The sequence below is a fragment of the Lupinus angustifolius genome, unplaced genomic scaffold (genome assembly GCF_001865875.1).
Source record: "Lupinus angustifolius cultivar Tanjil unplaced genomic scaffold, LupAngTanjil_v1.0 Scaffold_18_73, whole genome shotgun sequence".
In the NCBI taxonomy this organism is placed as follows: Eukaryota; Viridiplantae; Streptophyta; class Magnoliopsida; order Fabales; family Fabaceae; genus Lupinus; species Lupinus angustifolius.
In genome coordinates this window covers 1-14,465 of record NW_017719173.1, presented here as the reverse complement: position 1 = coordinate 14,465, position 14,465 = coordinate 1, and the positions used below count along the sequence as shown (strand labels likewise).

General features: G+C 34.6%; 1 protein-coding gene across 1 annotated transcript; it reads right to left on the bottom strand.

The window, feature by feature from the left end:
• Positions 1–3,685: 3,685 nt before the first annotated feature.
• LOC109338157 (long chain base biosynthesis protein 2a-like) lies at positions 3,686–8,535 on the bottom strand. The gene is made up of 8 exons (XM_019575309.1): positions 8,305–8,535; positions 8,150–8,215; positions 7,082–7,170; positions 6,788–6,933; positions 6,578–6,702; positions 6,393–6,486; positions 4,240–4,403; positions 3,686–3,709 (listed from the first exon to the last, which is right to left on the bottom strand). Exons 1-8 carry the CDS (start codon positions 8,428–8,430, stop codon positions 3,686–3,688), a joined length of 834 nt encoding a protein of 277 aa, XP_019430854.1. The 5' UTR covers positions 8,431–8,535.
• Positions 8,536–14,465: the final 5,930 nt, after the last annotated feature.

Below are 14,465 nucleotides of genomic sequence, written 5' to 3'. Positions count from 1 at the left end.
AGATGTGGATGAGGATGAGGATAGGATGAGGACGAGGATGAGGATAAGGAAGAGGATAGGATGAGGATGATGATAAGGAGGAGGCTAGGATGAGGACGAGAATGAGAATTAGGATAGGATGAGGATGAGGAAGATGATATGATGAGGAATAGAATGAGGATGAGGATGAGGATGAGGATGAAGATGAGGAAGAGGATAGGCTGAGGAAGAGAATGAGAATGAGGATAGGATGAGGATGAGGATTAGGATACAATGAGGATGAAGATAGGATAAGGATAGGTTGACGAGGAGGATGAGGATGAGGAAGAGGATGAGGATGAGGACGAGGATAGGATGAGGACAAGAAAGAGGATAGGATGAGGATTAGGAAGAGGATGAGGAAGAGAACGAGAGTGAGTATGAGGATAGGATGAGGACGAGAATCAGGATGAGGATAGGATGAGGACGAGGATGAGGATAAGATGAGGATGAGAATGACGATAAGGAGGAGGATAGGATGAGGACGAGAATGAGAATGAGGATAGGACGAGGATGAGGATGAGGATAGGATGAGGACGAGGATGAGGATAAGATGAGGATGAGAATGACGATAAGGAGGAGGATAGGATGAGGACGAGAATGAGAATGAGGATAGGACGAGGATGAGGATGAGGATAGGATGAGGACGAGGATGAGGATAAGATGAGGATGAGAATGACGATAAGGAGGAGGATAGGATGAGGACGAGAATGAGAATGAGGATAGGACGAGGATGAGGATGAGGATAGGATGAGTACGAGAATGTGGATAGGAGGATGAGGAGGAGGATGAGGATAGGAGGAGGAGGAGAGAAATGGTTTGTTGTTTCTTTGACCACCAAGTTACCACATTTGGTCCAACAAAGATGCAGGCTCCTGAGATGGATTTTCTGTCATCAGGGTCTGAGGCCCAGTCAGCATCACAACAGGCCATGATAGGAATAGGTAGGGAAGAAATAGCAGGTTTGATTTGTAGACCTAATGATGAAGTCCCTTGTAAATATCTGAGTATTCTCTTCACTGCACTCCAGTGTTGATGTAGAGGTTTGCTCATGAATTGACAAACCTTATTGACACTGAATGCTAGATCAGGTCTAGTAACAGTTGCATATTGCAGAGCACCAACAATTGATCTGTATAGAGTAGGGTCTTCAAATTGTTCTGAACCAGTCTTAGTTAATTTGCAGGAAGTTCCCATAGGTGTAGGAGTAGACTTGGCAGTGGTCATGTTAGCTCTTAGTAGAAGGTCTCTGATGTATTTTGATTGAGAGAGAAATAGAGACCCATCAGCAAGGTGTTTCACTTCTATTCCAAGAAAGTAGTCAAGCGATCCTAGCTTTTTAAGAGCAAAGTTGTTGCTTAGTTTGTCAATAACCTTTTGAACTTGAGATGTAGATGAACCAGTGACTATAATGTCATCAACATAGACAAGGACAAAAATCTTGTATGTAGGAGTAATCTGAATAAACAAAGAATTGTCACATTTGCTGATATGAAAACCAAGTTGAGCTAGAGTACCTTTTAGTTTTTCAAACCATTGTCTAGGTGCTTGTTTTAGCCCATATAGAGCTTTATGAAGCTTGCATACTGTGTTTTTGTCTCCACTGTGGAAGCCAGGTGGTTGAACCATATAGACTTCTTCTTCTAGAACACCATTGAGGAAGGCATTATTAATATCTAGTTGTTCTAAGGGCCATTTGTATGTCACTGCTAGAGTAAGTAGGATTCTGATGGTAATAGGTTTGACAACTGGTGAGAAGGTTTCAGTGTAATCAACCCCTAGTTTTTTATGAAACCCCTTTGCCACAAGTCTAGCTTTGTACCTGTTGACACTACCATCAGCATTTTCTTTGACTCTGAAAACCCATTTGCAACCAATAGCACGTTTATGAGAGGGTAGAGGACCCAAAGACCATGTTCCTAGCTTAAGAAGGGCATCAAACTCATCTTGCATAGCTTGTAACCAAACTGGATCAGCAATAGCTTCTTTAACATTTGTAGGTTCTGTGTGAACTAGAAGAGCTCTAAGCACCTCTCTAGGAACTATGGACTTGTCAATTCCAGACTTTGACCTGGTAACCATAGGGTGGGTAGGAGCCATAGTGGTAACACCTTGAGGAGATGTGGAAGAATTTGTATTATTCTGACCAGAGGAGTGAAAGGTGGTAGTAGGATTGGGTATGTGAGTGTTGATAGACAGCTGATGATGATTGTTTTGTTGTTCTGTGAGACTATGACTATTGGAGGCAATGTAAGAATTGGTGGATGATAATTGAGGTGACAGAGATGACTGAAAATAAGGATTTGACTCTATGGTGTATGGGGTAAATTTGTGTATGTGGGTGTAAGGTGAATTAGATGACTCAGATTGGGTTTTTGTTTGAGAAACAGAGGATGAATCAGGAGTGACATAAGGAAAGTGTTGCTCATTAAAGATGACATCCTTAGAAATGTATAGTCTTCCCTCTTTTGACAAGCATTTGTACCCTTTATGTGTAGTAGAGTAGCCTAAAAAGGTGCACTCAATAGATCTTGGCTGAAGCTTATGACTATTGTAGGGTCTAAGTAAGGGATAACAAGAGCAGCCAAAAACTTTAAGGAACTTGTAGTCTGGGATTTTGTTGAAAAGAAGATAGTGTGGTGATTTATTTTGTAGTGAAGGAGAGGGAAGTCTGTTAATCAGATAAACTGCAGTTGTAAAGGCATACTCCCAAAAGGACAAGGGTAGGTTAGCATGATTTAATAAGGCTAGTCCAGTTTCAACAATATGGCGATGTTTTCTTTCCACAGTTCCTTGTTGATGATGAGTGTGAGGGCAAGAGACTCTATGGTTAACCCCTAGGGAATTAAGGAATTTTGTGAAAGGTCTAAACTCACCACCCCAATCACTTTGGATAGCTTTGATGTTACTCTAAAACTGAGTTTTAACCATTGTGATAAAATGCTGGAACACAGTTAAGGTATCTGACTTTTGTTTGAGTAGATAAATCCAGGAGTGTTTACTATAAGCATCTACTATAGACAAGTAATACCTAAAACCAGATTCAGAGTATGTAGGTGATGGTCCCCATAAATCAATGTACAACAAGTCAAAAGGGTTAGCATATACATTTGTGGATGATGTAGAGTGAATTTTATGAGCTTTAGCACAACAACAAGCTGAACAGAAATCTGAGGCAATTTTATTCAAGTAGGGCATATTACAGTTTTTCAAGACATTTTGAACAATTGTCTCATGGGCATGACCTAGTCTATAATGCCATAACAGAAATGAACTAGGTTTAGTGTGACTAGAAGTAGATATTAAAGCAGAGGCTTGGGATGTAGTAGGAGATGTATATGAGTGCTTGGAAGAAGACTTGGGAACAAGGTTTGAAAAAGCATAGAGGCCCTCTGGAGTGAGAGTCCCTTGAAGGAGAACTTCCTTAGAATCCTGTGATTTAACAACACAATAGTCAGGATGGAACTCAAAATAGCATGAGTTATCTCTTGCAAATTGAGATACACTCATTAGATTTTTGGTTATTGTTGGAACAAGTAGAAAATTTTGTAAAGATAAACAAGTAGTAGAGCTAGTGGAGTTAAAGTAGGTGTTACCACTACTTGTGATAGGAGCCTTGGCTCCATTACCCATATAAATCTGGTCTGGTCCAAAGTGTTCAGTTGGCTCATGACTCCAAATATGTATATGCCTATGCAGCAACAGAAGTATGCAGAAAGTAACAATATATAAAACTAAAATGCCAAACAAACCTTAATAATAAAATGGATAATGCAAACCCCCTTAATGTTTGTTCAGGAGAAGGGGAAAGGGGAATGAAAGATAACTTTCAATTGTTTGCCCCTCTTTTTCCACTTATCCTAAACTTTAATGAGCAGCAGCATGACAGGTTGTCTTATGCCTCATATCAAAATTATTCATGGAGAAAGAAAACTATCCTTATAGATGGGGAAAGGGATTTTCCTATTTCTTTGTCGAGTTATCAGCATAAATTTAAGTTTAAATGGAGTCCACATTTTACCCAAGACAAATTTTCTGGACACAAACCATGTATGTCGGTTCATCTGGAAAAGTTACAGGATGCCTCATCATCCCTATAGATTTATCACAACATGTGCATTTTAAACTCAGGTAAAATCGCTAACTACTCAAGTAAAAGGCATGTGGAAACTAACATATGCACAATTTGTACATGTGATTAGAGCTACCATATTAACCAACCTTATACTTTTTGCATATAGCTATGATCTCTGGAAGTTTGCAAATCTCCCCTTCCATACTGTATATCCCCTCCACAATAACAACTATCTTTTTCCAAGGCCTATGTGTCCTTGGCTGTCCCTCTGCAATTTGTTCTCTTAAAACATCTTCAAGATGTGATGGTGCTGCAGGTATGAGAAGCAGGAGAAAGTAAATGAATAATGCTGTGACCATTGGAAACACCATAATAATAACAGGAGAACAGCAAAAAAGATAAAAGTAAAAACTGCAATGAATATCCAAGTAAAGCATTCACATAAAGAGTTCAAAATACATGTAGACATAGCTAAAATCAAAGGTCAGTCAGCTATGCATTACTCTCATTTCTGTCAGCAGAAACAATATATCAAGATGTCAGATTTTATTGACCTGTATATAAAACAGAGTATATAAAATGAAAGTTTAGTCAGTCATATGTTAGCATTACCTTAGAAGTGAAAATTGAATCACTCCATACCAGAAGTAACATAGTTTCGGTACCTTGGATGTAACATCCTCCCTTCTAGCTCAGTTATTTTAAAAACACATGTCTCTACAAGGAGTTGAACCCCAAACCTTGTTCTTGGTAATATTGACTAGGTTGCTTAGAACTAGTATAATAATGATGTTTTAGCAATCTTGGATTGTAAAGAGTATAAGAAAAATGAAAAGAGCAAGAGAAGAAGAAGTTGTAACCGAATGAAAGAGAGAGAAAACTAAAATGTAACTAACTCTTTTTGTTAGTTATTGATATTTCTGAATTGTATTTAATGAGTGCTTACTCAATCCTATTTATAGGAGAAGAGTAACACTGTTAGGGCACTTAACAAACTAATACAACTGAATGAGTGCTTACTCAATTCTAATATTCTAATATGGATGTGCTGATATTGACAGTGTTTTCATGGTGGAGGCACTTTCAAGTAAGAAAGAAGACAGGGTGTTTGATCCAAGTTTTAAAGGTCGTTGCTCTCTGTTAGATTGCTAATCCAAGTTATCAGCTAGCTCATTTTGTAGATTAAAATGGTTTATTCTGTCATTGGCTATTTGACTAAAATGGTTTATTCTGTCAGTGGCTATTTGACTAAAATGTGAGGTTTCTCACTGATACAGGTTAGCTAGCTGAATGTGTTGTTAGAAGGCTAATAAACATTCTCACAATTGCTATGTAAACTTAGACAGCAGATATGTCATATGAGAAGCTTCATGATTAAAATGAGATGACTCACTATATGCAATAAACTATCTAATGTGCTCATAGAGCTAGTCCCATTACTTAACTCTATACTAGGACGCCCAGACATTGGACAAAGAGGGATGAAAGAAGCAGAAATAAATAAGAATGAAGGAGGATAAGAGTGGAATTTTAGAGAGGGGGTATTTGGGATTGACACGTTGCACAACAATGAGGGAGATCAGGAGAATGAGAATCATAACCAATTGGCCAGCTATCAGGCCAGTATTGGAGGAGAGGAAGATTTGTGAACTACAACAGTAAGAGGAGGGGTATTTGGAGGGAAGACTGCATGAGAATGTGGGTAGAGAAGGATTTTGAAAGGAGTTGGGCGAGGCCATTGGCCTGGTGGAAGAGCCTGCTCTCTGCAGCTCTACAATCTTTTCTTTTTCTTCGTTTCTTTACTGTTTTTTTCTGGTCACTTTGCCATTTTCTGAGGAATACCTCTTCTGTAAGGATGTGACCTACGGTTTGGGAAGTAATATTTAGTTTCTCTATCCAGTTTCTATCAAACTGATATTGAGCTTCCAATCCTGGGAGCATGAGTGGTATCTACCCCTATGAAGGGCCATCTATAATCTTTGGACCGGAAAATGGAGTAGCACGAGAAGCAGAGGAGGATGATCACAGAGACGAAATATGAAATGAGTTAAGGGCCATCTATCTTGCATTTGCCAACCTCACCTAGTGGGAAAAGACTCATGATTGTATATATATTTAATCAAATGGTAAAGATAGGGTGAAAAACAGTAGCCAACAAATATATTGAAATTATGACCATTTTCTATTAAAAGGAAAGAGAAATAAACAGTTTACAACTGTTGTATGTGGAAATTGAAAAACCTAATAGCTAAATGTCCGATTCATATTTCTTATTTTGCTATGCAACAAAGATACTCACTGTTGTGTTGAAAAACACGAATAGTTGCTCCAGATCCTCGTGCACCATTAACAATTGAGTTGTGGTTCAATGAATCACTGATGATCAAACTTCCCTGCAAAATATCAATATACCAATAAATAATCAAGCAAAGACACTTAGAACCTCTCACCAATGAAAAATCACTGAACATTTTTTGCACTGACCTTTCCCATCAAGACTGGAAGAATAGCAGAGTTTGTCACATATCCCATACCAAAAACTATGGCAGCTGGCTTTTGCACAAAGTTTGCAACACATTCCTCTAATTCATTGTGAAGTAAAGTTGTGCCTGCCGGAGAAGCCAAGTTAGAGGAGCATGCAAACGTAAACAAAAAAAATGTAAATTCGTAATATACAAAAATGTTATACTTAACCCCCATCCACCCGACTGCTGCATGTGCTTGGTGAATACTTGTTCAATGTCTCAATCACTCGAGGCGTGCAGTACTCATCAGCCGCAGCAAAACCAAGATAGTTATATGATCCCAAGTTTAGACATCTACTTATTTTCGTGGTCCGTCTGCATCAGGAGAGATGGTAACCACATAAACAACCGATGCAATAGCTATGAAAAGAATGAGATGGAAAAATTGGACATTTCAACAACCACAAAGATCCCTGGAAACAATAATTATTTAAAGCCATGAAATTAGAATACAGGGCTATACTTTAGTGTCTTGTTATTATCATTCGAATAGCGCTCCACTACGTCAAACCAAGCGTCAGGAGCACTTGATATTGGTCTCCCAAAGCAGTCCTGCGAAAAACAAATGCATATATGGTAACATTATAAATTTCAAAACAATATCATTTAATAGTTAAAAGCTACAAAGAAAGTTGTGTGTTTGGATTAACCAAGTTTGTGTTCAAATCACCTTAAATCAAAATCTTACTAAGAGTGCTTCAGATAAGGAAGAGCAATTTTTTCCATAAAAATAAATGAAAATCAAACATGTATGACTTTTGCTAGTAAGATATAGTGATTGGTTCATAAGGGACCTTGCATGTGGTCTTTCTTGTTATCGTCATGTGAATGACAGATATAAACACAAAAATTATAACAGAAATATCATAAATCTTAGCTGAGCTCACTAATAAATTCTATGTACCAATCTGTCTTCACCACATAACCACATCGCAAGGAAACAAAAACATAAGAGATCCATTACCCTATTGCTTTGGCACACAAAAATCGTGGAACACACTCCAAATGAAAATTGATGTTTAAAATAAAACCCTAATTGTAAATCAATTTTGGAGCCTTGGCACAACATTGACTTTGCTAGTCTAGTACAAGGAGGTCATGGGTTCAAATCCTAGAAACATCCTCTTCACTTGCACTTGCACGCAGTGACTACGGTTATAATTACATTGTTTTTTTGCCACAGTTGTGGAAAATTGCAGTCAATTCGGCCACAATTGCGACAGCAATACCATTGCAGGGACTTCTGAAACCCAAATATCGTGGCTGCAATTACAGTCACAGAGTGCAATTTAAAATACTGATTGTCAGGCTTCGGTACATCTACCCTAGTAGAAGCACTACGGAGCCTCACCGCCCTTTTAAACTATAGCGAACCTTAATCGCAACAGAAACACGAATCATCACGAATACAGTCACTAAAAATCACGACACTATTTGCTCTGTCTACAATTATTTATTATAATTTAAAAAAACATGAAACTAAAAAATGAATAAACGAAATTGAGAGAAACTTAAAAAGAAAAGGAAAAACCTGAATTCGAAGGTATAATCTACGAATATAGAAATCTTCGAGTCCTAAGCAGATTGGAGCGTAACCCTAAGTTGCAAAGAAAAAAAGAAAACTCAAAATTGGAATGATAAAATATGAATGATGGATTAAAGAAGAAGAATGACGTTGTGTGATACATGAAAATTGGTGGAATTGAAAAAATCGAAGAATTTGCGGAAGAAATCTCTGAATTGACCAAAAGCGAAGAGCAAACCATAGCTGAAGTAGGTAGTTAATGCTGTCAAATACGGAATTGCAATCATTTTCAGAAATCAGAGACGGATCTCGAAAAAGAGAGAAAGGGGAAATGGAGAAACCGAGAAAGTGTGTCTCAGAATAATTGTTCTTTCTATTGTCCAATTGCTTTCCCACCCACCCCTTCATTATTTTTATATAGAAAATTACACTTATATACCGAGTTTTACCAAAATTATATTAATCATTTCTCTCTTTATTTTTTACACATTTGTTTTTCCATGAGTAGTTTGATTATTGTTGATAATTTGGGCAAAGCCAATGGGACCCGCCCGCCGGCATGTTTTGGACGGATAGGGCATGAAAAATAGGTCATTTCGTCCTAAAATGCCCGCCCAACATGCCATTTTTGTCTGCGGAAATTTTAAATGGGCAGCCCGCGGGCGTCATTAAAAAATTATGCCAAAAGGCCCAATTAAGAAGGCCCATTGTGTAACCCTAAGTCCTAAGAGAAGGGAGTCAAGGGATAGCAAAATCCCATCCAGCTTTTTCAGATTTAGAAATTAGAGAAGCTACACTATCAATAACAGCAATGGCAACCTAGATGACACCATCAATAACACCAAAGCCTAGCTCAGGTTCTGCTTCCTCTACCATTGTTATCTTCCTCTTTAATTTTCTTGTTTCTTATCTCGTTTTTTAATGGGTTTAATCCAATAACAGATTATACAATAAACATGTTATCTCGTTTTATTGGAATATGGCCAACAATGTTTATGTTTTTACATATTGTTTCTTATCGGTTCATTAATTTTCTTGTTTTATTGAAAAGCAACAATGCTTAAGTTGCTTGAATTAGAGGTTTACGTGTTGGATAGAAGATGGGTTAGGTAGAAGATGGATATAGATTGGTGTAGGTTCTGCAAGTCTGCAATTCCATATAGATGGGTGTAGGTTCTGCAAGATAGAAGATGGATATAGATGACTCAAATTAAACACTAAATAAATAAACTTTGCATGAAAGTCTTATTCTGTTATATGTATAATCTTAGACTAAATATGTAAAAACTATGTGATAAACTATTACTATTTTTGCTGAAGTTTTGTAATTTGATAATAATATTGGGTCAAATAGTTATGTATACTGTTGAAATTATTGATACCTTGTTCCTTTTATGTATAAATAATTGAGACTTTGTACCCTTTTATGTATAGAACATGTTGGAGTTGAAGCAAATGTCACAAATAATGATAATGTTTTTGAAGGCGAGTTTATGGAGAATGAGAATGAGCATGAAGTTGAGCACAATAACAATCATTCACCTAGTATGAAAAAGGCAAGACAAACAAAAGCTAATGTTGGGATTTTTTCATAATAATAGTGACGTTGGAAGGTGGGATTAAAAAGGTTCAATGTGTAGCTTGCAAGCAAGAGTACTTAGCTGTGGTTATAAATATGGGACAAATTCTATGAATCGTCACATGAAAGACTGCAAAAAAATTAAGTTTGAAAATCTTGGTCAAATGATGATAGATGGGCAAGCAAGATTGAAGTCTAATGTGATAAATCAAATGATATCACGTGAGATGTGTGCTTCTGCGATAATTGGGCATGATTTGCCATTTAATTTTGTTGAGTATAAAAACATTAGAGCTTGGGTGAAGTACTTGAACCCAAATTGTCTTCCTATTTCTAGAAATACTACAAAGGCAGATGTGATAAGAATTTACATGCGTGAGAAGGAGAAGTTGAAGACAACATTGACAAATATTCCTAGTAGGATATGTTTAACTTCTGATATGTGGACAACTTGTACTACTGAGGGCAATGTGTACAATGATATTGGAATTTTTGAAGGAGTGGAAAATTGAAGAAAAGGTTTTTTCTTTAACCTTGGATAATGCAACTTCCAATGATACCTTAGTTACTACGTTGAAGAACAAACTTGTCGAGAAGAATGGGTTGGTGGCTGATGGAGAATTTTTTAATGTGCGTTGTTCTGCACACATTCTAAATTTGATTGTTCAAGATGGGTTGAAAGTGGCTAGTGAAGCCTTGTAGAAAATTAGAGATAGTATTAAGTATGTGAAAGGTTCAGAAACAAGGAAAAACATGTTTAGAAAATGTGTTGAAGACATTGGAGGTATTGACAATGCGGTTAACTTGAAATTGGATATGCATATCATATGGAATTCAACTTATACACTGCTTGATACTTCTCTCAAATATAGACGTGTTTTTGATGATTTTCCATTGTATGATCCAACTTATCGATATTGTCCTTCTGTACAAGAGTGGACTAGATCACAAAGAATTTGTGATTTCTTATGTTCATTCTTTCAAATTACTAAATTAATCTCTGGCACATCCTATCCCATCGCTAACTTATATTTCATGCAAGTTTGGAAAATTCAATGTGTTCTTCTTAAAAGTTTAAATGATGAAGATGAAGTTATAAAGAAGATGGGTGAGAAGATGATTGCGAAGTTTAACAAATATTGGGAAGATTATAGTGTTTTGCTTGCTATGGGAGCAGTTCTTGACCCACGAATGAAATTAGGCATGTTGAAGTGTTGTTTCTCAGAAGTTGATGATTATACTGCTAGTCAAAAGGTAGAACATGTGAGTTCAAAGTTACACATGCTTTTCGAAAAATATGCAAGCAACAATTCTTCTAACTTAATTGTGCAAAGGCACAATACAACTACAATCCCTCAAACTCCAAGTATGCCGAGTTCCGGAAAAAAAGGATGTTTGAAGTAAGTTTATTTATTTTTGTTCATTGATATTTTAATTCTTTTCTATTATTTATTTGTTTGTTAATTGTTATCAAATTTTATAGGAGTTGAAAAAACATAATCAACAACTCATAAGTCAAGCTGGAAAGTCTCAACTAGATGCATACTTGGATGAACCAATTTGGGAGATTAACTTTAATGAAGATGAAATTTTAGATGTCTTGAAATGGTGGAAGGTTAGAGCATCTCGTTTTCCCAATTTATCATTCATGGCTCGTGACTTGCTAAGCATTCCAATTACTACTGTGGCATCTGAATCTGCATTTAGCATTGGTGCACGTGTCCTTAGCAAAGATAGGAGTTGTCTCTTACCAAACAACGTTCAAGCTTTGATTTGTTCTCGCAATTGGTTGCATGGATTTGCTGAAAATGGTAATTAATTCAAACTAGCATTTGAATTATGCTGAATCACAATTTATATGTGCATTTAAGTGTTTTCTTTGAATGATTATATGTAGGTGATGATGATGATGATGATAGTGATTTGCATTCAAGGTCAGTGGTGATTGATTAAAGATAAGGAGCAAGGAGGTTAAGGGGCTGAACCATGACCTGATAGGAGTCTGATTCCCAGTTTTACGGTCTAGTTTTGATAACACTGGTTTTTAGTTTATAGCCTTTTAAAGATGATTTCATCAACTTTTAAGGAATTTCTTCTAGCTAAATAACAATTATTTATTAACTATGTTTTGGTTCTGGTTTGAGGTTTCTGCTGCTTAATCAAATGCATTATGTTTTATACTTCCTTCTAATTCATATAGCTAATGAAATTATTGTACTAGCTTCATGTCAATATGGAATTTGATATTGGCTTTCTACAACTTCTCCTTAAATTTGTTTTTAATCCAGGGACTGACATAATGCTAATTGTGTTGGTTATGAAAGTTTGTGTTTAAAGATATATTTGTTTGATTAAACTAGCAGTGTACCTGTGCACTTGCATGAGTCGCTTCTTTGTTTATGCATAATGGATAATATACATATATTTTATAACATCAATAAATGTATTGAACCATTATTTTTTTCCATTCATATAGTTGCAATATTAGTCTTGATTTTTGAGTGTATATGTAGAATATTAACAATTAAAAATGCGTTTGTATAGGCATTTATTGGTTGAAAGTCTGATTATAGAAAATATTTGATTCTAAAATGACTCAATAAATAAAATTCAAATTGTATTAGATAATATCTCACCTCTATATTCTCTATATAAAATTATAAATATAAGGACTTATTTTTGCATCATATTTTTTGTGATTACGTTTATAAGTATCATATAAAATCATAAGGATTTTTTAGCATATATCTTGAATGTTTATGTTTTATTTTAGATTAATGTTCATTGTTATATATTTTTAGCATTCAAATATTGTATAATTAAATGTTATTTATTTGATTATGTTTTAGCTAATAATCGTTGTATGAAAATAACTCATAAATTAAAAATACATTAAGTTATGATTTGACGGATATTTTTTCTGATAATTTTAATCAAAATAACATAAAGAGTCTAATAATTGATTTGTTATTCTTATATATTCCTAGTTAAAATACATATATTTTCCATGAATATATATACCATTGTTATCTTTTAATTAAATAATATAATATATTAATTAAATATTTTGAAAATTCTCATTCGTTATATTTTCATATGTTATACTAATATATATTCAAAAAATGTTATGATTTTTAATCTTCTTAATATATTAATGCTAATAATATATTCTTTAGTAATTTCAAAATATGAAATATCCTGAATGAAATTTGTTACTTGAAATAGCCTTGATGAAAGAAGAGTGATCATTTCCTTTAATAATATTGTCATTAATGGTATGATCCTGCTTCCACGAGAATTGATAATAGAATTATAGTTATTGTTGTTAATGTTAATAATATACTCATTGGTAACATATTTTTGGTTGCTTAGATTTTTAATTTTGTGGGTCACCTTAAAATTAGGCATTAGAGTTGAAATCAAATTATTCTCTTGGCCGTTGGCTAAGGAGGAAAACGGATTAACATCTCTCAATTTAATTTAATTAATATTGAGATATTGTTTCTTAGAAATCTTCTTTGTAGTAACAGTCAACCAAAATTTTCATAAACCTACAATTACTCTTGAACAAAATATTTGTCATTTTTTGCTTGCCCATTGAATTCACATTTATTTCCGAACGTAATAGTTTTCACTTTTCCACCAGATTCGTGAGCCATTATTAATCTAATATAAGAATATACTCACAATTGATTTTTTATTTTTAAATATGATTGTTTTGTATATCAAATAATACAATGATATTAAGTAATATATATTAAAAAAATAAGGATATCATCCGTTATATTATTTAAGGATGAATTCATTAATGTCATTTAATAGGTAATAAATTATTGTAGCAACTAATATATGTTCACAAATTGTTATAATGGTAAATTATATTATTTCTTCATTAGTTATAAATAAAATCACTAAGTATTCATGATCAACAATTATTAGTTATAATTATGCAAATTTATCTCATTATGAGAATTACATGAAATTGGGAAATCGCAAATAATTTAAACGAATTATCAATACAAAAAATTATGACATTATTATTGCTCATATATGGAAATGCAAAAAATCCAGAACAATTTTACATTAAAAATGAATTACAACAAATCCATAATAAAAATAAAGACATTATTTTTTACTCATATAGTAACGGTAACCTCTAATCATTATATTCTAGTAGATGAGTTTGTCTTCTACAAATGCTGAAACAAATAACATGACCAACCCATAATTCTTGTACACTCACATAGTAATTGCAATTTCTAATATATCTATTAATAAAGACAATAATTAAAATAATAGAAAATCATATAGTAATGGTTGTAACGCCCCGAAAAATACTCTTTATTTATTATGCGGAAAAATGAGTAAATTTTGTTTTGAAACTGGTGATATAAAATTGTTTCCTTTTAAAATCCTTTCTTTTCTGGGACATCACTTTAAGTAACATATAACGCGGAAATCAAAACCTGTTACCTAACGGTAACTGAAATGATTCAACATTTCCTGAATATATATCTTCATAGATATAAAAGATCATAAGTAATTAATATACATATCCAACAAGAAAGGGCGGAAATATTAATCATCGCCAAAAGACACTAAACAAAGACATGAACAAACTGAAGCCGTCAGTGTTTCAAAAGTCACAAAATGATAAGCAACTCCTAGTGGCTAACTCCAAAGCTAGGGTACTTCCTCTCCTCAATTCCTCATGCCCCCTCCGGGAACATCACGGACGGGTAG